Source organism: Mobula hypostoma, chromosome 14, assembly GCF_963921235.1.
Source record: "Mobula hypostoma chromosome 14, sMobHyp1.1, whole genome shotgun sequence".
In the NCBI taxonomy this organism is placed as follows: Eukaryota; Metazoa; Chordata; class Chondrichthyes; order Myliobatiformes; family Myliobatidae; genus Mobula; species Mobula hypostoma.
Genome location: NC_086110.1, coordinates 80,368,954 through 80,395,994, shown reverse-complemented (window position 1 = coordinate 80,395,994; position 27,041 = coordinate 80,368,954). Strand labels below are relative to the sequence as shown.

The 27,041-nt window shown below is 47.8% G+C and overlaps 2 protein-coding genes across 2 annotated transcripts in view; one reads left to right on the top strand and one right to left on the bottom strand.

The window, feature by feature from the left end:
- Position 1: 1 nt before the first annotated feature.
- On the bottom strand, positions 2-20,440 carry trappc2l (trafficking protein particle complex subunit 2L). Its single transcript, XM_063067316.1, has 5 exons — positions 20,293-20,440; positions 8,329-8,501; positions 7,157-7,244; positions 4,435-4,514; positions 2-749 (listed from the first exon to the last, which is right to left on the bottom strand). Exons 1-5 carry the CDS (start codon positions 20,323-20,325, stop codon positions 704-706), a joined length of 420 nt encoding a protein of 139 aa, XP_062923386.1. The 5' UTR covers positions 20,326-20,440; the 3' UTR covers positions 2-703.
- galns (galactosamine (N-acetyl)-6-sulfatase) overlaps positions 20,364-27,041 on the top strand; it is a 74,376-nt gene continuing 67,698 nt past the window's right edge. The window contains exon 1 of the mRNA XM_063067315.1: positions 20,364-20,510. Within this exon, the coding sequence (XP_062923385.1) occupies positions 20,364-20,510 (147 nt within the window). The remainder of the gene's footprint in view (positions 20,511-27,041) is intronic.

The following is a 27,041-nucleotide window of genomic DNA, read 5'->3' as shown; positions in this document are numbered from 1 at the left end:
CAAGGCTGAAATTATATTTACAATTCAACAATAATAGGCAAAAAATATATAATATATACACTCAAGTAAGTTCCACTACCCAACATCAGGCTGACTGCACAGAAAATCTCAAAATCCAAGTCCAATACTTCCTATATTGGAGATCTTCCATTATGGATTCCCCCATGAAAAAGATGACACAGAAATGACATTGGCTCCTGAATTAATGGCAGACCAGAAAATTATGAAATTTAGTTAAACTCCTGAGCATTAATGAAACGTCCACATACACAATTATACAGGGACACTTCTCTCCAACAGCAGGGTCTCAGCTGAATGAAAACCCAAGTCTTGCTGCGGGTACCAGGTTTTAGCAGTGTGGAAGTCACAGGTTCAGCTGCTGAGAGCAACAATATGCTGTACAACAGTGTTGCTTTCATAGAACTTGCCGTCTACCATTCAGGAACAAATCACTGAAATGGTGTTTAGAAACAGAAGGTGGGTCAGGTTATTGAGCTCAACCTGGAAACCTTACCCACTACTGATCATGTTATGATTTTCAAGGGAATTATGCACGACGTATACTTGAGTGATAACTCTTGAGCTGAAAAAAGTTTGTCTATAAATGCAGATGGCATTTGATTTAAGTCAGTCTTGTAAGTTGAGCAGATGGACGGTTGAACAGCACAGGCCCACAGGAAAGCAGGAATTCCAGGTCAAAGCCTCAGCACACCTGGACCATCATGCCAGAAACCATGTTGTCAAAGACTCTGAAACAAATAGCACAAAAGCAACAGTTATTTGGAGTTCCCAGAAACACAATGCAGAGCCCACCGAGCCTGCAAGAACACTCCTCTTTCCTGGAGGTGAGAGGCTGCTGCTGGAAGATTAACAGGCCGCAACCACGATCATTACCACTCTGCAGCTGAACACTCTCCCATCCAATGGAAAATATTGCACAACTTTACTATCCATACTTTGTTAACTGAAATCAGCCATCTATTTGCCTGATAAGGAAAGAGCAGTGTATGGTGGTTGGAGGGGATTGGCAGCCAACCACTTTCCTCTGCCACTGACAGAAAGAACCGTTCCTTCTTTTGCACAGGATAGGTCTGGCTCACCTTGGCATCACGGAGAATTGAAACACAGCCTATCAGTACCACAGGGCAGATGGTGCTAAGTAAATTGCAGGAGTCTCAAATTACAAATACAAATGTAGATGGTTCAGAGAACAGCCCAGGGAGGGTGATCCCCATGGAAGTGCCGGCTGCAAAGTGGGAAAACTTCTCAAAACAGCTCTACACCTGGGGTCTCAATCCAGATGGAGGCTTACAAATTTAAATGACCTTGCCTCAGTAAACAATCAGCGACCTCATTAAGATGCATCTGGGCAGGAATGATCACGGCACGGCACAGCACAGAGGTATATGAAATAATGCACATAAGTGGGATTAGTACAAATGGACATTATGGTCAGAATAGAGAGAGTGGGCTGAAGGGCCTATTTCTATGACTCTCTAAACTCCTCTCATTAATAAAGTCAGGTCATCATAGAGCAAATAGAACTACAGATGGAAATTGAAAACTAAAACAAAAATGCCCCTAATGTATCTGCCTTTACCACCACCCCGGTAGGGCAATCCATATGCCCATCACTTCTTGTAAAAGAAAACTACCTCTGACATCCCTTCTGTACTTTCCTCCCAATCACCTTAAAATTACGCTCCCTTGTATTAGTCATTTCCACCCTGGGAAAACATCTCTGGCTATCCACTCGATCTATGCCTCTTATCATCTTGCACATCAGGTCACCTCTATCCTCTTTCGCTTCAGAGAGAAAAGCCCTAACTCAGTCAAATCCATCCTCATAAAACATGCTCTCTAATCCAGGCAGCATCCTGATAAACGCAAACCTCCAACGGGATCCCACCACTAAGCATATCTTTCCCTCCCCGCCTCTCTCTGCATTCCGCAGGGATCGCTCCCTACACAACTCCCTTGTCCATTCGTCCCCCCAATCCCTCCCCACTGATCTCCCTCCTGGCACTTATCCGTGTAAGCGGAACAAGTGCTACACATGCCCTTACACTTCCTCCCTTACCACCATTCAGGGCCCCAAACAGTCCTTCCAGGTGAGGCATCACTTCACCTGTGAGTCGACTGGGGTGATATACTGCGTCCGGTGCTCCCGATGTGGCCTTTTATATATTGGTGAGACCCGACGCAGACTGGGAGACCGCTTTGCTGAACATCTACGCTCTGTCCGCCAGAGAAAGCAGGATCTCCCAGTGGCCACACATTTTAATTCCACATCCCATTCCCATTCTGACATGTCTATCCACGGCCTCCTCTACTGTAAAGATGAAGCCACACTCAGGTTGGAGGAACAACACCTTATATTCCGTATGGGTAGCCTCCAACCTGATGGCATGAACATTGACTTCTCTAACTTCCGCTAGGCCCCACCTCCCCCTCGTACCCCATCTGTTACTCTTTTTAATGCACACATTCTTTCTCTCACTCTCCTTCTTCTCCCTCTGTCCCTCTGAATATACCTCTTGCCCATCCTCTGGGTCACCCCCCCCCCCCGTCTTTCTTCCCGGACCTCCTGTCCCATGATCCTCTCGTATCCCCTTCTGCCTATCACCTGTCCAGCTCTCGGCTCCATCCCTCCCCCTTCTGTCTTCTCCTATCATTTTGCATCTCCCCCTCCCCCTCCAGCTTTCAAATCCCTTACTCACTCTTCCTTCAGTTAGTCCTGACGAAGGGTCTCGGCCTGAAACGTCAACTGCGCCTCTTCCTATAGATGCTGCCTGGCCTGCTGCGTTCACCAGCAACTTTGATGTATGTAGCATCCTGATAAATGTCCTCTGCACCCTCTCTAAAGCTTCCACATGCTTCCGACAATGAGGTGACCAGAACTGAACACTATACTCCATGACCCTTCGTCAGGACTGATGAAGGGTCTTGGCCTGAAATGTCGACTGTTTATTCATTTCCACTGATGCTGCCTGACCTGTTGAGTTCCTCCAGCACTTTGTGTGTGTTGCTCTGGATTTCCAGCATCTCTTGTGTTCACAATATTCTAACTATGTTTTTATAGAGCTGCAACATTTCCTCGCAGCTCTTGAACTGAATCTCCCTACTAATGAAGACCGATGCACCATACGTCCTCTATACAACCCTATCAACTCGCACAGAAACTTCCAGGATGTGGACTCCAAGATCCCTGTGTTCCTCCACACTACCAAGATTCCCACCATGAACTCTGCACTCCACCTTCAAATTCAAAGTTCCAAAGTGGTCAAGGTTTAAGCAGAGAAGGGAGAAATTGAGAAATCTGTGGAAAATATTTCCCATACAGAGGGTAGGGGGTATCTGGAACGAGTTGCTAGAGGGGATGGTGGCACTGACTCCATTACTATGTTGGACAGGTACCTGGATAGGAAGGGAGTAGAGGGCCACAGCCCCTGCTGTGGAAAGTGGGAATAGCATATACAGACATCACCGTCTGCATGGACAAGGTGAGGTGAAGGGCCCATTTCTGTACTGTACAATCCTATGACTAGAAAAATAGATCCAAACACTGAAAAGCTGCAACACAGGACACATACATGTTGGGCAGCACAAGAGAAAAATGGTCCCACAACAGGCAAATTGGATTATGCTCCCATCGCAGCCACACCTAATATGAAGTGGTGAAAAATGAGGAGACTTGATGGGCTGAATAGCCTAATTCTGCTCCTATGTCTTATGGACTAAAATTATTAGGGACACGGAAATCCCAGAACCGTCCCACCTTAACCATGACATGACGCAAAGACTGAAGCCTTCAAACAGTTCAGTCAGAAGAATTCCCTGGATATTCTGCCTCAGCTACCCAGTTTGCCAATTTCACTCACTCCATGTGGAATTCAAACAAAGCTGAACACACTGTTCAGAAAGGCACCAAACAGCATCCCGGCTGCCGGGCTGAGACCTGCAGCCCAGAACCAGCTGCAAAGCCGTGCTGTTCCAGTACAGGTACAGAACCGGCAAGGAGCTAGCAGTGTGGAAAACTACCCATCAGGTCCCGTTCAGCCATCAGCATCACCATGGGAGTGTTATCACTGCTCTCTGGCAGTACGAAATGCTCACTGACGCTCAGTTTGGGTATTGCCCGACTACCTGGTCTAATAAGCAAAAGAGCAAAACTGCAAACAGAAGGCAAGAGTGACTGTGCTTGACATCAAACTTGCATTCGAAAACCCATGACCATGGACAACTGTCACAACATAAAGTCATACCTACTGTAGAACAGACAGAAAATTCCTGTATTCAAACGCACAAAACTATTCTCAAAGTACTCAGCAGATCAGCCAGCTCAACCTAACACAAACATTCATTCACTGCCTCCTGGCTGGTGGTTTCTCAAGACCAGAGCTTTTGTAATGTTTTGCATTGGAAACTCCTTACTTGGACTGAATCACTTCTCCCGGGTTGTAGAATGGATTGCACATGACATCAGTGTAGGAATTGTGCAGCTTCCGAAACATCTATAAAGAAAAGCAAAAATAGTGAAAGCATCTGCCTGCCAGCACTCCACCAGTCAAGATATACAACAGAGCAACAGGCCCTTCAGACCATTAAGTGTGTACCAACCCATCAGCCTCACTTCAATTAGTCCTTAAACTAATCCCTTTTCTCTCTACATACCTATTAACTCCCCGAGATTCAACCACTTGCTTATACTCATCAAACCCCCAAATTCCACCACTCACCTACACGAGAGAACATTTACACACTCACCGACACCCTAAATTCCACTACTCACCTACACCGGGGAACATTTACACACTCACCGACACCCCAAATTCCAATACTCACTTACACCGGGGAACATTTACACACTCAACTCCCCCAGATTTCAAAACTCACCTACACGAGGGAACATTTACACACTCACCGACACCCTAAATTCCACTACTCACCTACACGAGAGAACATTTACACACTCACCGACACCCCAAATTCCAATACTCACCTACACCGGGGAACATTTACACACTCACCGACACCCCAAATTCCACTACTCACCTACACCGGGGAACATTTACACACTCACCGACACCCCAAATTCCACTACTCACCTACACCGGGGAACATTTACACACTCACCGACACCCCAAATTCCACTACTCACCTACACGAGAGAACATTTACACACTCACCGACACCCCAAATTCCACCACTCACCTACACGAGAGAACATTTACACACTCACCGACACCCTAAATTCCACTACTCACCTACACCGGGGAACATTTACACACTCACCGACACCCCAAATTCCAATACTCACTTACACCGGGGAACATTTACACACTCAACTCCCCCAGATTTCAAAACTCACCTACACGAGTGAACATTTACACACTCAAGCCCCCAGGTTCCACTATTCACCTACACGAGGAAACATTTACACACTCAGCTCCCCCAAATTCCATTACTCACCTACACAAGGGGCTGTTTACCAACTCCTCCAGATTCCACTACTCACTGGCACGAGGAAACATGTACACACTCATCAACTCCCCCAGATTCCACTACTCACTTACACGAGGAACATTTACACACTCAACAAGGTAGGCTTATTCAGAAAGTCAGAAGGCATGGGATCCAGGGAAGTTTGGCCAGGTGGATTCAGAATTGGCTTGCCTACAGAAGGCAGAGGGTGGTGGTGGAGGGAGTACATTCAGATTAGAGGATTGTGACTAGTGGTGTCCCACAAGGATCTGTTCTGGGACCTCTACTTTTCGTGATTTTTATTATCGACCTGGATGTCGGGGTAGAAGGGTGGGTTGGCTAGTTTGCAGACGACACAAAGGTTGGTGGTGTTGTAGATAGTGTAGAGGATTGTTGAAGATTGCAGAGAGACATTGATAGGATACAGAAGTGGGCTGAGAAGTGGCAGATGGAGTCCAACCCGGAGAAGTGTGAGGTGGTACACTTTGGAAGGACAAACTCCAAGGCAGAGTACAAAGTAAATGGCAGGATACTTGGTAGTGTGGAGGAGCAGAGGGATCTGGGGGTACATGTCCACAGATCCCTGAAAGTTGCCTCACAGGTGGATAGGGTAGTTAAGAAAGCTTATGGGGTGTTAGCTTTCATAAGTCGAGGGATAGAGTTTAAGAGTCGCGATGTAATGATGCAGCTCTATAAAACTCTGGTTAGGCCATACTTGGAGCACTGTGTCCAGTTCTGGTCACCTCACTATAGGAAGGATGTGGAAGCATTGGAAAGGGTACAGAGGAGATTTACCAGGATGCTGCCTGGTTTAGAAAGTATGCATTATGATCAGAGATTAAGGGAGCTAGGGCTTTACTCTTTGGAGAGAAGGAGGATGAGAGGAGACATGATAGAGGTGTACGAGATAATAAGAGGAATAGATACAGTGGATAGCCAGCGCCTCTTCCCCAGGGCACCACTGCTCAATACAAGAGGACATGGCTTTAAGGTAAGGGCTGGGAAGTTCAAGGGGGATATTAGAGGAAGGTTTTTTTACTCAGCGAGTGGTTGGTGCGTGGAATGCACTGCCTGAGTCAGTGTTGGAGGCAGATACACTAGTGAAGTTCAAGAGACTACTAGACAGGTATAGGGAGGAATTTAAGGTGGGGGCTTAAATGGGAGGCAGGGTTTGAGGGTCGGCACAACATTGTGGGCCGAAGGGCCTGTACTGTGCTGTACTATTCTATGTTCTATGTCTATGTTCAACTCCCCCATATTCCACTACTCACCTACATGAGGAAACATTTACACACTCATCATCTCCCCCAGATTCCACTACTCACTTACATGAGGAAACATTTACACACTCATCAACTCCTCCAGATTCGACTACTCACCTACACAAGGAAACATTTATCCACTCAACTCCCCCAGATTCCAGTATTCATCTACAATAGGGAATATTTACACACTCATCAACTCCCCCAGATTCTGCTACTTGTCTAAACGAGAAGTTGATTACACAATCATCAACTCTCCCAGACTCCCACACTCACCTACACGACAGGTCATTTACACACTCATCAACTCTGTCCAGATTCCACCACTCACCTACACCAGGGGATGTTTACACACTCACCAACCCTCTCAGATTCTCTAAAGCCCACACATCAGCCACTGAGTAACTTACACTACGGATTTCATTATCCCTCAGTGCGATGTTGGAAGAATCTACCACAATAACAAATTTCACTTTGGTGTTGGTGACGTAGCCGTATCTGGGAGTGGGGTTAAGGTTGAAATTCTGCTGGTGAAGCCTCCCTGTGGGCGAGCCACACTGAGCTGACACATACGGTCACTGGACCAGAAGATATCGGGCAGGACCAGGCCACTTGGCCTGTCGTGCCTGCTTCATCATCTCATCATGGCTGATTTTTTTCACACTGAGCCCCATTCTCCTGCCTTCTCCCCGTAACCTTTGATATCCTGACTAATCAAAAACCGAGCAACCTCCGCTTTAAATACATCCAAACAGTTGGTCTCTATAGCCGCCTGTGGCAATGATTTTCACAGATTCACCGCCCTCTGGTCCAAGAAATTCCTCCTCATCTCTGTTCTAAATGGATGTTTCTCTATTCTGACTCCCCCACTGTAGAAAACATCTTCTCCATTGTATTTGCCTTCCATACCACCGACTCAACCTGCAAGCTAACCTTTTAAGAAATCCTGCATGGTTTCCAATGATTTTTGAATTTTCTCGCCATTTTGAAAATAGTGTACACCTTTATTCCTTCGACCAAAGCGCATGACCATACACGATGCTATATTGGCTGCAGGAGCAGTGGGGCTCAGGGCAGTCACCACTCCTCCACCATCAGGCACTCGAACAAAAAGGGATAACAACACTCATCTTGTATCTTGTTATTTCAACCTGGTTATGTATTACTATTTACTTACATATCCATTTGTACAGTTTGTTGTGCATTGTTTACAGTTACTGTTCTACAGATTTACTGAGTATGCCCACAGAAAAAGTTTCAGGGTTGTATGTACTCTGACAATAAATTTTACTTTGAACTTTGATCTGCCACTTTTTTGCCCATTCTATCAATCAGTCCAAGTCAACTCACTTTTGAACTCAGAGCACAAGTTCTGAACAGGGGCTCAGTGGAAATCCTTCAATTCACTGCCTTGAACACACTGCACCAACACAAATCAACCTCTCCCCAAGCCATTCCTTTACAGACACCCCACCCAACCCCAGTGTCATTGCCTCAGTCATCTCTCAACCCCAGAGAAACCCAGTTCCTTGAACCCTTGCCCCACACCCAGTCCCAATGCTCAGCGCTGTAGGAAGGATACACTTTGTAATCCTCAGTGGGGTACAGCAGACCCAAGTAGAGTTCTCTTTGATCGACCAGCGCCTTCCCCACTGCTGAAATCTTCTCCGCCACAACGTCCAGCGAAGTGTGTACTGTGTAATGAAACTTCAGCTCATTCTCCGTCGGCACCGTTTTGATGTACAAAGGATAATTCTACATGAGAGCGATGAACAGGAGTTAACAGTCACAGATGCTTCACTATTACATGCACGACACCACTGCAATGTACCTGTATACAAGGGACGCGTTACACCTGAACACAAAGGGGTCCAATATCTTTGCGGGCAGGTTGGCTAGTTATTCAGGAGGGTTTAAACTAATTTGGCAGGAGGGTGGAAACCGGACTGATAGTGCAGATGTTGTAGTTGCTTTACACACAAAGGCAATGTGTAGACCATAAGACAAAGGAATAGAAGTTGGCCATTCGGCCCATCGAGTCTACTCCGCCATTTTATCATGAGCTGATCCATTCTCCCATTTAGTCTCACTCCCCCGCCTTCTCACCATAACCTTTGATGCCCTAGCTACTCAGATACCTATCAATCTCTGCTTGAAATACACCCAATGACTTGGCCTCCACTGCTGCCCGTGGCAATAAATTCCATAGATTCACCACCCTCTGACTAAAAAAATTTCTTCGCATTTCTGTTCTGAATGGGTGCCCTTCAAACCTTAAGTCATGTCCTCTCATACTAGACTCCCCCATCATGGGAAACAACTTTGCCACATCCACTCTGTCCATGCCTTTCAACATTCGAAATGTTTCTATGAGGTCTCCCCTCATTCTTCTAAACTCCAAGGAATACAGTCCAAGAGCGGACAAACGTTCCTCATATGTTAACCCTCTCATTCCCGGAATCATTCTAGTGAATCTTCTCTGAACCCTCTCCAACGTCAGCACATCCTTTCTTAAATAAGGAGCCCAAAACTGCCCACAGTACTCCAAGTGAGGTCTCACCAGTGCCTTATAGAGCCTCAACATCACATCCCTGCTCCTATACTCTATTCCTCTAGAAATGAATGCCAACATTGCATTCGCCTTCTTCACTACAGACTCAACCTGGAGGTTAACCTGAAGGGTATCCTGTACAAGGACTCCCAAGTCCCGTTGCATCTCAGAACTTTGAATTCTCTCCCCATTTAAATAGTAGTCTGCCTGTTTATTTCTTCTGCCAAAGTGCATAACCATACACTTTCCAACATTGTATTTCATTTGCCACTTCTTTGTCCATTCTCCCAATCTATCCAAGTCTCTCTGCAGACTATTTGTTTCCTCAGCACTACCGGCCCCTCCACCTATCTTCTTATCATCAGCAAACTTAGCCACAAAGCCATCTATTTCATAATCCAAATCGTTGATGTACAACGTAAAAAGTAGCAGCCTCAACACTGATCCCTGTGGAACACCACTGGTAACCGGCAGCCAACCAGAATAGGATCCCTTTATTCCCACTCTCTGTTTCCTGCCAATCAGCCAACGCTCTATCCATGTATGTAACTTTCCCGTAATTCCATGAACTCTTACCTTAAGTAGCCTCATGTGTGGCACCTTGTCAAAGGCCTTCTGAAAATCCAAGTACACAACATCCACTGCATCTCCCTTGTCTAGCCTACTTGTAATTTCCTCAAAAAATTGCAATATGTTTGTCAGGCAGAATTTTCCTTTAAGGAATCCATGCTGAGTTCTGCCTATCTTGTCATATGCCTCCAGGTACTCTGTAACCTCATCCCTGACAATCGACTCCAACAGCTTCCCAACCACCGATGTCAAGCTAACAGGTCTATAATTTCCTTTTTGCTTCCTTGCCCCCTTCTTAAATAGCGGAGTGACATTTGCAATCTTCCAGTCCTCCGGAACCATGCCAGAACCTATTGACTTTTGAAAGATCATCGCTAATGCCTCCGCAATCTCCACAGCTACTTCCTTCAGAACACGCGGGTGCATTCCATCTGGTCCGGGAGACTTATCTACCTTTAGACTATTCAGCTTCCTGAGTACTTTCTCTGTCGTAATTGTGACTGCACACACTTCTCTTCCCTGACACCCTTGAGTGTCCGGTATACTGCTGATGTCTTCCTCAGTGAAGACTGATGCAAAATACTCGTTCAGTTCCTCTGCCATATAACCATTACAGTACGGAAACAGGCCATCTCGGCCCTTCTAGTCCGTGCCTAACTCTTACCCTATCCTAGTCCCACCGACCTGCACTCAGCCCATAACCCTCCATTCCTTTCCTGTCCATATATCTATCCAATTTAACTTTAAATGACAACATCGAACCTGCCTCAACCACTTCTGCTGGAAGCTCGTTCCACACAGCTACCACTCTCTAAGTAAAGAAGTTCCCCCTCATGTTACCCCTAAATTTTTGTCCTCTAACTCTCAACTCATGTCCTCTTGTTTGAATCTTCCCCACTCTCAATGGAAAAAGTCTATCCACGTCAACTCTATCAATCCCCCCCATAATTTTAAACACCTCTATCAAGTCCCCCCTCAACCTTCTACACTCCAAAGAATAAAGACCTAACTTGTTCAACCTTTCTCTGTAATTTAGGAGATGAAACCCAGGCAACATTTTAGTAAACCTCCTCTGTACTCTCTCAATTTTATTGACATCTTTCCTACAATTCGGTGACCAGAACTGTACACAATACTCCAGATTTGGCCTTACCAATGCCTTGTACAATTTCAACATTACATCCCAACTCCTTACTCAATGCTGTGATTAATAAAAGCCAACATACCAAAAGCTTTCTTCACCACCCTATCCACATGAGATTCTATCTTCAGGGAACTATGCACCATTATTCCTAGATCCCTCTGTTCTACTGCATTCTTTAATGCCCTACCATTTACCATGTATGTCCTATTTTGATTAGTTCTACCAAAATGTAGCACCTCACATTTTTCAGCATTAAACTCCATCTGCCATCTTTCAGCCCACTCTTCTAACTGTCCTAAATCTTTCTGCAAGTTTTGAAAACCTACCTCATAATCCACAACACCACCTATTTTAGCATCATCTGCATACTTACTAATCCAATTTACCACCCCATCATCTGGATCATTAATATATGTTACAAACAACATTGGACCCAGCACAGATCCCTGAGGCACACCGCTACACACCCTCCTCCAATCTGACAAACAGTTATCCACCACTACTCTCTGGCGTCTCCCATCCAGCCATTGCTGAATCCATTTTACTACTTCAATATTAATGCCTAACGATTGAACCTTCCTAACTAACCTTCCGTGTGGAACCTTGTCAAAGGCCTTACTGAAGTCCATATAAACAACATCCACCATTTTACCCTCGTCAACTTTCTTAGTAACCTCATCAAAAAATTCATTAAGATTTGTCAAACGTGACCTTCCACGCACAAATCCATGTTGACTGTTCCTAATCAGACCCTGTCTATCCGATAATTATATATACCATCTCTAAGAATACTCCCCATCAATTTACCCACCACTGACGTCAAACTCACAGGCCGATAATTACCAGGTTTACTCTTAGAACCCTTTTTAAACAATGGAACAACATGAGCAAAACGCCAATCCTCCGGCACCATCCCTGTTTCTAATGACATTTGAAATATTTCTGTCAGAGCCCCTGCTATTTCTACACTAACTTCCCTCAGGATCCTAGGGAATATCTTGTATTGTATTATATTGTATTTATAATATTGTATTTACAATGTATTGTATTGCCATCTCCTTATCTCCCATTACAATTTCTCCAGCATCATTTTCTATCGGTCCTATATCTACTCTCACCTGTTTTTCACTCTTTATGTACTTGAAAAAGCTTTTAGTATCCTCTTTGATATTATTTGCTAGCTTCCTTTCATAGTTCATCTTTTCCCTCTTCATGACCTTCTTAGTTTCCTTTTGTAAGCTTTTAAAAACTTCCCAATCCTCTGTCTCCCCACTAATTTTTGCTTCCTTGTATGCCCTCTCCTTTGCTTTAACTTTGGCTTTGACTTCTCTTGTCAGCCACGGTTGCATCCTTTTTCCATTCGAAAATTTCTTCTTTTTTGGAATATACCTGTCTTGCACCTTCCTCACTTCTCGCATAAACTCCAGCCACTGCTGCTCTGCCGTCTTTCCCGCCAGTGTCTCTTTCCAGTCGATTTTGGCCAGTTCCTCTCTCATGCCACTGTAATTTCCTTTACTCCACTGAAATACCAACACATCAGATTTCGGCTTCTCTTTCTCAAATGTCACAGTGAACTGAATCATGTTATGATCACTGCCTCCTAAGGGTTCCTTCACCTCAATCTCTCTAATCACCTCCGGTTCATTACACAATACCCAATCTAGTACAGCCGATCCCCTGGTGGGCTCAACAACAAGCTGTTCTAAAAAGCCATCTCGCAGACATTCTACAAATTCTCTCTCTTGAGATCCAGTGCCGACCTGATTTTCCCAATCCACTCGCATGTTAAAATCCCCCACAATTATCATAACACTGCCCTTCACACAAGCTTTTTCTATTTCCAGTTGTAATTTGTAGTTCACATCACTGCAGCTGTTTGGAGGCCTATAAATAACTGCCATCAGGGTCCTTTTACCCCTGCTATTCCTTAGCTCAACCCATAAAGATTCTGCACCTTCCGATCCTATATCACCTCTTTCTAATGATTTAATATCATTTCTTACCAATAAAGCCACGCCTCCCCCTCTGCCTACCTTCCTATCCTTCCATAGTGTAGTGAGACTCCTAGCAAAGAGAGGCTGTTGATAGGGCAAAATAGCAGTCAACAGGATAAGTTGCAAAGTAAAAGGTGGACAAAATCGAAAAGGGAGAATACAGGCCTGAAGGTGTTACATTTGAAAGAGCACAGTGTATGGAATAAAGAAGGTGAACCTGGATGACAGTTACAGATTGGCATGTATGATGCTGTAGGCATCACTGAATCATGGCTGAAAGAAGATTACAGCTGAGAGCTTAATGTCCAAGGTTACACATTGTAACAAAAGGACTGGCAGGAAGGCAGAGGGGGTGGCGTTGCTCTGACAGTAAAAAATGAAATCAAATCATTAGAAAGAGGTGACATAGGGTCAGAGGTGCTGATTCATTTGTGGAAAGAGCTAAGAAACTGCAAGGGTAAAAAGACCCTTATGGGAGTTGTATACAGACCCCCAAACGGTAGTAAGGATGTGGCCTACAAATTACAACAGGAGATAGAAAATACATGCCAAAAGGGTGATGTTACAATAGTCATGGGGACTTCAATATGCCGGGTAGATTGGGAACATCAGGTTGATGCTGGATTACAGGAGAGGGAATTTCTAGAATGGCTATGAGATGGCTTTTCGGAGTAGCTCGTGGTTGAGCCTACTGGAGGACCAGCTATTCCGGATTTGGGTGTTGTGCAGTGAACCAGAATTGATTAGAGAGCTTGAGGTAAAAACAAACCTTGGGGCAAGTGATCATAATACAATCAAATTAACACTGAAATTTGAGAAGGAGGAGCGAAAGTCAGACATCTCGCTATTACAGTGAAGTAAAGGGAATTGCAGAGGCATGAAAGAGCATTTGGCCAGAATTGACCAGAAAACAACACTTGTAGGGATGACAGCAGAGCATCAACCGTTGAAATTTCTGGAAGCAATTCGGAAGGCACAGGATACATACATCCCAAAGAGGAAGAAGTATTCTAAAGGCAAGATTTCACAACTGTGGCTAACAAGAGAAGTTGAAAGCCAACATAAAAGCCAAAGAGAGGGCATATAATAGAGCAAAAAATAGTGGAAAGTTAGAGGAGTGGGAAGCTTTTAAATAACAACAGAAGGCAACCAAAAAAGTCATTAAGAATATAAAGATAGACAACATTTACAAAATGGAGAAGATAACAGCATCTGTTAATCACAAGTTGGAACAATTCGATTCATACTGGGAAAAGTGTTTTAACTACATAACACCTCATAGGCCTGATTTTATTCCCACAAATCAATGAATATGTTGTAACAAAGATCACTACTTGTACATAGTTTTCTCCTTTTGCTTGTTCTTTCTTTCCTCTCCTTTCTATAAGTGTATACCTCAGACAAATATTATTTGAAGATTTGTGGTACGTATGTCTATACAATATATATAATATCCGAAGTACATCTTAAAAAAATGTCTGTTTGATGATGAACTTCAATAAAAAATAAATTACAAAAAGAATGTAAAGATAGAATACCAAAGTAAGCTAGCCAATAATATTAAAGAGGCTACCAACAGTTTCTTCTGATACTTAAAAGAAAGGCAAGTATGGATATCGGACTGGGGAAAACGATGCTGGAAAGGTAATAATGGGGGACAAGGAAATGTCAGACTAAGTATTTTGCATCAGTCTTCACGGTGGAAGACACTAGCACTATGGTGGAAGTTCCAGATATCAGGGGTTATGAACTGTGTGAAGTTATCATAACTAGAGAGAAGGTTCTTGGGAAACTGAAAGGTCTGAAGGTAGATAAGTCACCTGGACCACATAGTGTACACTCCAGGGTTCCGAAAGAGGTGTCTCAAGAGATTGTGGAGGCATTAGTAATGATCTTCCAAGAATCACTATATTCTGGGATGGTTCTGGAAGACTGGAAAATTGAAACTGTCAATTCATTCTTCAAGAAGGGAGAGAGGCAGAAAAAAGGTAACTATAGGCCAGTTGGTCTGACAGTGTTTGGGAAGACGCTGGAGCTGATTGCTAAGAATGTGGTCTCGGGGTACTTGGAGGCACATGATAAAATAGGCTGTAGTCGGCATGGTTTCCTCAAGGGAAAATCTTGCCTGACAAATCTGTTGGAATTCAATGAAGAAATAACAAGCAGATAAGACAAAGAAGAATCAGTGGTTGTTATGTAATTGGATTTTCAGAAGGCCTTTGACAAGGTGCCACACGAGGCTGCTTAACAAGCTACAAGCCCGTGGAATTACAGGGAAGATTCTAGCATGGATAAAGCAGTGGCTGATTGGCAGGAGGCAAAGAGTGGGAATAAAAGGAGCCTTTTCTGGTTAGCTGCCGGTGACTAGTGGTGTTCCACAGGGGTCTGTGTTGGAGCTGATTCTTTTTACATTATATGTCAATGATTTGGATGATGGAATTGATGGCTTTGTTGCAAAGTTTGCAGATGATATGAAGATAGGTTGAGGGGCAGGTAGTGTTGAGGAAGTAGAGAGGCTACAGAGGACTTAGACAGATTAGGAGAATGGGCAAAGAAATGGCAAATGGAATACAGTGTCAGAAAGTGTATGGTCATGCACTTCAGTAGAAGAAATGAAAGAGTTGACTACTTCCTAAATGGAGAAAAAAATACAAAGATCTGAGGTGCAAAAGGGACTCGGGAGTCCTTGTGCAGGATTCCCTAAAGGTTAATTTGCAGGTTGAGTTAGTGGTGAGGAAGACAAAGGCGATAATAGCATTCATTTCAAGAGGACTGGAATATAAAAGCAAGGTTGCAATGTTGAGACATAATAAAGCACTGCTGAGGACTCACTGGGAGCAGTTTTGGGCCCCTTATCCTAGAAAGGATGTGCTGAAACAGGAGAAGGTTCGAAGGAGGTTCACGAAAATTATTTCAGGATTGAATGGCTTGTCATATGAAGAGCGTTTAATGGCTTTGGGCCTGTATTCGTTGGAATTCAGAAGAATGAGGGCTGACCTCATTGAAACCTATCGAATGGTGAAAAGCCTTGATAGAATGGATATGTATGTAGGAGAGTATCTCAGGTGAGAGAGTATAAGACAAGAGGACATAGCAAACAGAGGTGAGGAGCAATTTCTTTAGCCAGAGAGTGGTGGATCTGTAGAATTCTTTGCCACAGGCAGCTGTGGAGGCCAAGTCATTGGGTATATTTAAGGCAAAAGTTGATAGATTCTTGATTGGTCAGGACATGAAGGGATATGGGGGGGGAAACAGGAGAGTGGGGCTGAGGGGGAATTGGATTGGCCATCATGTAATGGCAGAGCAGAGTCAATGGGCCAAATGGCCTAATTCTGCTCCTATATATCACAGTCTTATGGTCTGCTACATTTCACTATTATAGGCACTGTACCACTACAATCACAGGCCACTCTCAACAATCCACATGGCAGCCTTAAACTTGTAAAAGATTAGCACAAGAGATTCCGCAGATGCTGGAAATCCAGAGCAACACATACAAAATGCTGGAGGAGCTCAGCAGGTCAGGTAGATTTTAGGCCGAGACCCTTCATCAGGACTGGAAAGAAAGGGGAAGATGCCAGAATAAGATGAGGGAGGGAGGGAGGGAGGGAGGGAGGGAGGGAGGGAGGGAGGGAGGGAGGGAGGGAGGGAGGGAGGGAGGGAGGGAGTGAGGGAGGAGATGAGGGAGGGAGGGAGGAGATGAGGGAGGGAGGAGATGAGGGAGGGAGGGAGGGAGGGAGGAGATGAGGGAGGGAGGGAGGGAGGGAGGGAGGGAGGGAGGGAGGAGATGAGGGAGGGAGGGAGGAGATGAGGGAGGGAGGGAGGGAGGAGATGAGGGAGGGAGGGAGGGAGGGAGGGAGAAGATGAGGGAGGGAGGGAGGGAGAAGATGAGGGAGGGAGGGAGGGAGGGAGAAGATGAGGGAGGGAGGGAGGGAGGGAGGGAGAAGATGAGGGAGGGAGGGAGGGAGGGAGGGAGGGAGGAGATGAGGGAGGGAGGGAGGGAGGAGATGAGGGAGGGAGGGAGGGAGGAGATGAGGGAGGGAGGGAGGGAGGAGATGAGGGAGGGAGGGAGGAGATGAGGGAGGGAGGGAGGGAGGGAGGGGATGAGGGAGGGAGGGGATGGGATGAGGGAGGGAGGGGAGGGGAGGAGGGAGGGAGGGAGGGAGGGAGGGGGGAGAGAGGGAGGGAGGGAGGGGATGAGGGAGAGAGGGAGGGAGGGAGGGGATGAGGGAGAGAGGGAGGGAGGGGATGAGGGAGGGAGGGAGGGAGGGAGGGGATGAGGGAGGGAGGGAGGGAGGGAGGGAGGGAGGGAGGGAGGGAGGGGATGAGGGAGGGAGGGGATGAGGGAGGGAGGGAGGGGATGAGGGAGGGAGGGAGGGGGGGAGGGAGGGAGGGGATGAGGGAGGGAGGAGATGAGGGAGGGAGGGAGGGAGAAGATGAGGGAGGGAGGGAGGGAGGGAGGGAGGGAGGGAGGGAGAAGATGAGGGAGGGAGGGAGGGAGAAGATGAGGGAGGGAGGAGATGAGGGAGGGAGGGAGGGAGGAGATGAGGGAGGGAGGGAGGGAGGAGATGAGGGAGGGAGGGAGGGAGGAGATGAGGGAGGGAGGGAGGGAGGGAGGAGATGAGGGAGGGAGGGAGGGAGGGGATGAGGGAGGGGATGAGGGAGGGAGGGGATGAGGGAGAGAGGGAGGGAGGGAGGGGATGAGGGAGAGAGGGAGGGAGGGGACGGGGAGAGAGGGAGGGAGGGGATGAGGGAGAGAGGGAGGGAGGGGTGAGGGAGAGAGGGAGGGAGGGGGGAGAGGGAGGGAGGGGATGGGGGAGAGAGGGAGGGAGGGGATGAGGGAGGGAGGGAGGGAGGGGATGAGGGAGGGAGGGAGGGAGGGGATGAGGGAGGGAGGGAGGGAGGGAGGGAGGGGATGAGGGAGGGAGGGAGGGAGGGAGGGAGGGAGGGGATGAGGGAGGGAGGGAGGGAGGGAGGGAGGGGATGAGGGAGGGAGGGGATGAGGGGATGAGGAAGGGAGGTAGGGAGGGAGGGGATGAGGAAGGGAGGTAGGGAGGGAGGGGATGAGGGAGGGAGGTAGGGAGGGAGGGGATGAGGGAGGGAGGTAGGGAGGGAGGGGATGAGGGGGATGAGGGAGGGATGGAGGGAGGGGATGAGGGGATGAGGGAGGGAGGGAGGGAGGGGATGAGGGGATGAGGGAGGGAGGGGATGAGGGGATGAGGGAGGGAGGGAGGGAGGGGATGAGGGGATGAGGGAGGGAGGGGATGAGGATGATGGGATGAGGGAGGGGATGAGGGGATGAGGGAGGGGATGAGGGGATGAGGGAGGGAGGGGATGAGGGGATGAGGGAGGGAGGGGATGAGGGGATGAGGGAGGGGATGAGGGAGGGAGGAGATGAGGGAGGGAGGGAGGAGATGAGGGAGGGAGGGAGGAGATGAGGGAGGGAGGGAGGGAGATGAGGGAGGGAGGGAGGGAGGAGGGGAGGGAGGGAGGGAGGAGGGGAGGGAGGGAGGAGATGAGGGAGGGAGGAGATGAGGGAGGGAGGGAGGAGATGAGGGAGGGAGGGAGGGAGGGAGGAGATGAGGGAGGGAGGGAGGGAGGGAGGAGATGAGGGAGGGAGGGAGGGAGGGAGGAGATGAGGGAAGGAGGGAGGGAGGGAGGGAAGGAGGGAGGGAGGGAGGGAGGGAGGAGATGAGGGAGGGAGGGAGGGAGGAGATGAGGGAGGAAGGGAGGGAGGAGATGAGGGAGGGAGGGAGGAGATGAGGGAAGGACGGAGGGAGGGAGGGAGGAGATGAGGGAGGGAGGGAGGGAGGAGATGAGGGAGGGAGGGAGGAGATGAGGGAGGGAGGGAGGGAGGGAGGAGATGAGGGAGGGAGGAGATGAGGGAGGGAGGGAGGAGATGAGGGAGGGAGGGAGGAGATGAGGGAGGGAGGGAGGGAGGGAGGGGAAGGTGGATAGGTGAGGCCAGGTGAGTTGGAAAGATTGAGGGCGAGAGAGGAAGGAATGTGACAGGGGAGGAAAATGGACCATGGGAAAGTGAGAAGGAGAAGTGGACACAGTGGGAGGCGACAGGCAGGTGAGAAGAGGTAAGAGGTCAGAATGGGGAATAGAAGAAATGGCTGTGGGGGAGTGGAAAAGAAAAAAAAATAAAGGAAAAACATTGACTGGAAGGAGAAATCGACACTCATGCCATCAGGTTGAAGGCTACCCAGACACATATGAGGAGTTGCTCCTCCATCCCAAGTGGCAAGCATTACAAGCTACCACACAGAAATAATAACAAATGACATCTGCTAGCAAGCCACAAGGAAATTAGAGCAAATGATCCAAACATTGAAGGCCTAGCGTTAGAAACAAACTGGGCAAAAGGTGTCAGTGAGAGGACAGACGATCGTCCTGGAGTTAGACACACAACAGACAGACCGACCAACCCTGGGGAATGATTCACAATCGAGCTATAGGCAGTTTTAATGCTGGGTCCAGTCCTAACCAGTGCCATTGTGTATGTGTGGGTGTGGGTGTGTCGGTGCATGTGTGCATGTCTGTTTGTGTATCTGTGTGTCAGTGTCAGTGTCCGTGTCACTGTCTCCGATTCCGTCTGTCTGTGTCAGTCTGTGTGTGTGTGCCTGTGCATATCCATGTATGTCCTCGTGTGTTTTCCTTGTGCTCCTGTGTCCATATGTGTGTGTCTGTATCTGTTTTCCTTCTGCATCTGTGAGTGTGTGCGCGCCTGTCTGTCTCTCTGTCCGTGTGTGTGTGTGTGTGTGTCCGTACCTGTGTCTGTCACTGCGTGTGTGTGCACCTGTGTCCGTGTGTGTATGTCTATGTCCATCTGTGTCTCTGCGTGTGCCTTTGAGAGTCTGTGCGTGAGGGAGAGGGAGAGACTGTGTGTGCGTGTCAGTGTGCCTCTGCTATGGTCCTAGTGCGAATCGATTCGTATAGGCAGATTAAGTGGTTTGGCCGTAACTAGATGGACCGAAGGGCCTGTTTCTGTGTGTACTTTTGTATGACTCTGTGATGGAGAAAGCCAGCGGACTCTTCCTCCTACTCAGCCTCGGGACGCGTGAGGCTATAACCGGCGCTCGTCGCTGGTTACCGGTTCTCAGAGGCCGGTTTCGAGAGGTTGGGGCTCAGATCTCAGACGCCAAGAACCCCGGTCCATCCAGTCACTCGGAGGGAAGGGCCAGAAGCGAGGCCACAGGAGGAGACGGAGAACTGAAGCCCCCTGCCGTTGACCGCTCCCGGCCCAACACCACACGCCCCTTCACTCCCCAATTCCGGCCTCACCTCTTTGGCGATCACGGCCACACACACCGCCATCTTCCCGGCGATCACGTGACGAAGATGACGTGTGACCTATGACCTTCTGTCACGTGGACGGGTTACAGGCGGCGATGATCATGGCCGCGATGTGGCGGATCCTCGCGCTGCTGGCGGCGGCGGCGGCGGCGAGCGCGAGCGGGAACGGGAGCGCGCCCAATATCATCATTTTACTGATGGACGACGTGAGTGCGCGAGGCGCGTTTACATCATTGCGCGCGCACGTTACTATCTTCCCCACTTCCTGCCCTCCCCACCCTCAGACACGGGCCCTTCGGCCCACGGAGTCCATGTTATCCCAGTGCAACCCGTCCGTGACCCCGGAATCAGCTTCAACTCCGTGCTCTGACACCCCATGTGAATCTTCCCCGTCCGAGACTCCCCCATGTGAACCTTCCCGTCCGTGACCATCATGACCCCCCCCGTTAACTTTCCCTATCCATGGGGCGAGTCTGAATATTGCGTGACCGTCCGAGCGAACCCAGTCTCTCCGATCACACCTCAGGCACTCCCCAGAATATACCCAGTCTCTCTGATCTCTCATCAATACAAATCCAGTTGCTCGGTTCTCTCCTCAACCCAATCCCAGTCTCTCCGATCTGTCCTCAGATCAATCCCGGTCTCTCCGATCTCTCCTCAGATCAATCCCGGTCTCTCCGATCTGTCATCAGATCAATCCCGGTCTCTCCGATCTGTCCTCAGATCAATCCCGGTCTCTCCGATCTGTCCTCAGATCAATCCCGGTCTCTCCGATCTCTCCTCAGATCAATCCCGGTCTCTCCGATCTGTCCTCAGATCAATCCCGGTCTCTCCGATCTGTCCTCAGATCAATCCCGGTCTCTCCGATCTGTCCTCAGATCAATCCCGGTCTCTCAGATCAATCCCGGTCTCTCCGATCTCTCCTCAGATCAATCCCGGTCTCTCCGATCTGTCATCAGATCAATCCCGGTCTCTCCGATCTGTCCTCAGATCAATCCCGGTCTCTCCGATCTCTCCTCAGATCAATCCTGGTCTCTCCGATCTGTCATCAGATCAATCCCGGTCTCTCCGCTCTGTCCTCAGATCAATCCCGGTCTCTCAGATCAATCCCAGTCTCTCCGATCTGTCCTCAGATCAATCCCAGTCTCTCCGATCAATCCCAGTCTCTCCGATCTGTCCTCAGATCAATCCCAGTCTCTCCGATCTGTCCTCAGATCAATCCCGGTCTCTCCGATCTGTCCTCAGATCAATCCCGGTCTCTCCGATCTGTCCTCAGATCAATCCCGGTCTCTCCAATCTGTCCTCAGAACAATCCCAGTCTCTTTGATCTCCCCTCAGAGCAAGCCCAGTTAAAATTTGCATGTTTAAAATCTGGTGGTGGAAAAAAGGGGCAGTTTTTAGTTTGGAAGTCAGTTTTTATTTTGGGAGTGTCAGTTTTAGTTTGGGCATCAGTTTTTAATTTGGATGTTAGTTCTTAGTTTGGCATCAGTCAGTCATTAGTTTGGGGGTCAGTTTGTCATTAGTTTGGGTTTCAGTTTTTTGTTTAGGAGTCAGATTTTTGTTTCGAGGAACAGTTTTTGGTTTGAGTGTCAGTTTTTAGTTTTGTGGTCAGTGTTTGGTTAGGGGGTCAGATTTTGGTTGGAGGGTCAGATTTTGGTTTGGTGGTCAGTGTTTGGTTTGGGGTGTCAGTGTTTTGTTTGGGTGTCAGTTTTTGTTTAGGGGGTCAGTTTTCTTGCTTGGGAGTTAGATTTTGTTTTGGGGATCAGATTTTGGTTTGGGGTCTGATTTTGGTTTGGAGGTTCAGATTTTGGTTAGGGGTTCAGATTTAGGTTAGGGATCAGATATTTGTTTAGGGGGTCAGTTTTTGGTTTGGGGATCAGACTTTGGTTTAGAGGGTCAGATTTTGGTTTGGTGACAGCTTTTGGTTTGAGGGTCAGTTTTTGGTTTGGTGGTCACTCTTTCGTTTGGGGGTCAGATTTTGGTTAGGGAGTCAGATTTTGGTTTGGTGGTCAGTTTTTGGTTTGGGGATCAGATTTCGGGTTGGTGGTTTGTTTTTGGTTTGGAGGGTCAGATTTTGGTTAGGGGTTAGGGGGTCAGATTTTGGTTTGGGGATCAGTTTTTAGTTTGGAAGGTCAGAGTTTGGTTTGGGGTCTGATTTTGGTTTGGAGGGTCAGATTTTGGCTTGGGGATCAGAGTTTGGTTTGGGGTCTGATTTTGGTTTGGGGATCAGAGTTTGGTTTGGGGTCTGATTTTGGTTTGGGGATCAGATTTTGGTTTGGGGATCAGTTTTTAGTTTGGAAGGTCAGATTTTGATGTGGGTGTCAGTTTTTGGTTTGGGTAACACACATCAAAGTTGCTGGTGAACGCAGCAGGCCAGGCAGCATCTCTAGGAAGAGGTACAGTCGGCGTTTCGAGCCAAGACCCTTCGTCTGGTTTGGGGGTCAGTTTTTGGTTTGTTGGTCAGTGTTTGGTTTGGGGGTCAGTGTTTTGTTTGGGGGTCAGTTTTTGGTTATGTATCAGTTTTTTGTTTGGGAGTCAGATTTTGGTTTGGGGATCATTTTTTGGTTGGAGGGTCAGATTTTGGTTTGGTTGTCAGTGTTTGGTTTGGGGCTCAGTTTTTCTTTTGGGTCTCAGTTTTTTGTTTGGGAGTCAGATATTGGTTTGGTGGTCAGTTTTTGGTTTGGGGATCAGTTTTTTGTTAGGAAGTCAGATTTATAGGAGTTTTATTGAAAGAAAGATGGCGCCGGTAACTGGCGACTTTGCGCATACTCTCCCAAGCAAGCTGCCCTCTCCCCTATCCTATTCCCGAGAAACCCTTCTAAACCTCTAATCTAGCAAGATCAAGATCAACAACACCCTGACGAAGCAACTGACCCAGCTGGAGACCACCATGCCAGAATTGGTCCCTAAACTCTAGACCACACCTGGACCCGACCAGCAAGGCCCACCACGCTCGAGGAGACCTGCGGTCTGCTACCGCGCCGGAGCGCTTGGAGACGCGGCCCATTCCGACCAGCACCTCTCTGGAGCAGAAGACCAAACAGAAGTGACGGCGGAGACCTCAAGGTGCCCCAGATGCTTCCCCCGGAGCGACCACCGTAAAGCCCCATTTGTGGCCATCCACAGCTGCCAGAAGTGAGGCCTCCGCCGCCGACCTCAGAAATCGAGCCCGAGGCTCGACTGGAGCGGAGGCTTCCGCAACTGTGACTCAGCTTACAGACTTGTTTCAGCCAGGAACCTGGCCCTCCAGGGTTCAGTGTCGGCTTCAGGGCCCGACCCAATCGACAGCCCGGGCCCCCGGCAGCTGGAAATGGCAGCGGAGCCTCCCCCGTCACTCGGCCCGACCAGGAGTGCCCGACGACACGACTCGCCAATCGATCCCTGTGGGACGCGTCCACCAACCTCAAAAACCTGGAAAGATGCACTATTTACCGAGAAAGCATGGGAAAAGAGCTGGGCTGCTGGTCAGATTGAAGCTGAGGGGCTTCAGGGTCCCTATGCCCACTATCCTACTAGCTAATGTGCAAGCCATAGAGAACAAGGTGGATGATCTTAAAGGGAGACTCACCTACTGCAGGGAGATGCAGAACTGCTTTGTATTCTGTTTCACCGAGACCTGGCTCTCCCCTCTCACCCCTGACTGTGCCATCCGACTGGAGGGATTTTCGATCCATCGGATGGACTGCACGGCATCTTCGGGCAAGACGAGGGGAGGCGGTGTCTGCCTACTGATCAACACTGCGTGGTGCTCGGACAGAGTGGCACTGACAAGCTCCTGCAGCCTGGACCTGGAACACCTGTCAGTGAAGTGTCATCCCTACTATCTGCCACGGGAATTCACCTCGGTCATACTGACAGAGGTCTACATTCCCCCCAGGCGGACGTGGAATGTGCTCTGAACATACTGTATGCCAACATCACTGAACCTGAGACCAGGTATCCGGAGGCTTTGCTCATTACAGCCGGGGACTTTAACCAGGCCAACCTCAGAAAGGCGCTGCCAAAGTTATACCAACATGTCTCCTGCCCCACTAGAGGGCCGAGTATACTTGACCACCGCTACACAGCAGTCAAGGATGCCTACCATTCCGTCCCACGACCTCACTTCGGAAAATCGGACCATCAGGCCGTACTCCTCCTCCCGGCTTACAAACAGAAACTGAAGCGGGAGGTCACCGTGTCAAAAGTAGTGTCGCATTGGACGGAGGAAACGGATGAGGTCCTCCGTGACTGCTTTGAATCGGTGGACTGGTTAGTATTCAAGGACTCAGCAGCTAATCTCGATGAGTATGCCTCAGCTGTCACGGACTTTATTTGGAAATGCACAGAGTACTGTGTGTCTCACAAGATGATCCAGGTATTCCCTAACCGGAAACCTTGGATGAATTATGAGGTCAAGTCCCTTTTAAAGGCTAGTGTTTTAAGAAGACAACGATAACCCAGTGCCGAAGAAGATCAAGGTGGCATGCCTGAATGACTATGACCTGAGGTTCTGACATCAATTGCTATGAAGTGCTTCGAGAGATTGGTTATGGCACACATCAACCACAGCCTACCGGTCAACCTCGACACTTTGCAATTCACCTACCGGAGCAACAGGTCAATGGCAGATGCCATCTCTCTGGCCCTACATTCCTCCTTAGAACACCTGGAGAATAAAGACACATACGTAAGGCGTTTCATTGACTGCAGCTCTGCCTTTAGTACCATCATTCCAAATAAACTGATTCCTAAGCTCCAGAACCTGGGCCTTAGCACTCAGATCTGCAGCTGGATCTTCAACTTCCTCACAGACAGGACCCAGGCTGTAAAAATAGGAGACAAGCTCTCCTCTACAATCACTCTGAGCATCGATGCCCCACAAGGTGTTACTCACTGTACACCCTTGATTGTGTACCCAAGTTTCCATCAAACTCAATATATAAGTTTACTGATGACACAACAATTGTAGGCAGTATCTTGGGTAACGATGAGTTTGAGTACAGAGAGGAAATTAAGACCCTGGTGGCATGGTGCGAAGACAATAACCTTTCCCTCAACGTCAGCAAGACGTAGGAGTTGATTGTTGACTTCAGAAGGAGTAGCGGACCGCACGGCCCAATTTACATCGGTGGTGCGCAAGTGGAACAGGTCAAAAGCTTTAAGTTTCTCGGGGTCAATATCACAAATGACCTGACTTGGACCAACCAAGCAGAGTCCACTGCCAAGAAGGCCCACCAGCGCCTTTAGTTCCCGAGAAAACCAAAGAAATTTGGCCTGTCCCCTAAAACCCTCACTAATTTTTATAGATGCACCATAGAAAGCGTTCTTCTAGGGTGCATCACAACCTGATATGGAAGTTGTCCTGTCCAAGATCGAAAGAAGCTGCAGAAGATCGTGAACACGGCGCAGCACATCACAGAAACCAATCTTCCGTCCGTGGACTCACTTTACACCACACGCTGTCGGAGCAGTGCTGCCAGGATAATCAAGGACATGACCCACCCAGCCAACACACTTTTCGTCCCTCTTCCCTCCGGGAGAAGGCTCAGGAGCTTGAAGACTCATATGGCCAGATTTGGGAACAGCTTCTTTCCAACTGTGATAAGACTGCTGAACGGATCCTGACCCGGATCTGGGCCATACCCTCCAAATATCCGGACCTGCTTCTCGTTTTTTTTTGCACTACCTTATTTTCCATTTTTCTATTTTCTATTTATGATTTATAATTTAATTTTTTAATGTTTACTAATTCTTTACTATTTTTAATATTTAATATTTGTAATCCAGGGAGTAGGAAGCACAGAATCAAATATCGCTGTGATGATTGTACGTTCTAGTATCAATTGTTTGGCGACAATAAAGTATAAAGTATAAAAAGATTTTTGGTTTGGTGGTCAGCTTTTGGTTTGGGGATCAGATTTTGGTTTGGAGGTCAGTGTTTTGTTTGGGGTCAGTTTTTGGTTATGTATCAGTTTTTTGTTTGGGAGTTAGATATTGGTTTGGGGATCAGATTTTGGTTTAGAGGGTAGATTTTGGTTTAGAAGGTCAGATTTTGGTTTGGAAGGTCAGTGTTTGGTTTGGGGATCAGTGTTTTGTTTGGGGTCAGTTTTTGTTTAGGGGTCAGTGTTTTGTTTGGGAGTCAGATTTTGGTTTGGAGGGTCAGATTTTGGTTTGAATGTCAGTTTTTGGTTGGGGTCAGATTTTGGTTTGGATGTCAGTTTTTGGTTTGGATGTCAGTTTTTGGTTGGGGTCAGTTTTTGGTTTGGAGGGTCAGATTTTGGTTTGGTGGTCAGATTTTGGTTTGGTGGTCAGATTTTGGTTTGGAAGGCAGTTTTTGGTTAGGGGGTCAGTTTTTGTTTTGGGTTTCTATATGGTGTTGTTCTAACTGGTGTTGTCTCCCTCACTTTTATTTTTTATTGTTATTTACAGTTTTTATTATTATGTATTGCCATGTACTGCTGTTGCAAAACAACAAATTTTACCACATATGCCAGTGATATATATCTGATACTGATTAGGATTCTAGATTTAAAATGGAGTTTGATGAGTTTCCGATTTGTCAAAGTCAATGGTTATGTGTGAAAGGCAGGAGAATAGGGTTGAGAGCAAGAATAAATCAGCCATGATGGAATGGCAGAGCAGACTCAATGGGCTGAATGGCCAAATTCTGCTCTTACATCTAGTGACCTTATAAGTACAGCTCTCCATTTCAGGGAGCATCCAGTGTAACTTGTCCTGCAGACTCCACCCTGCTA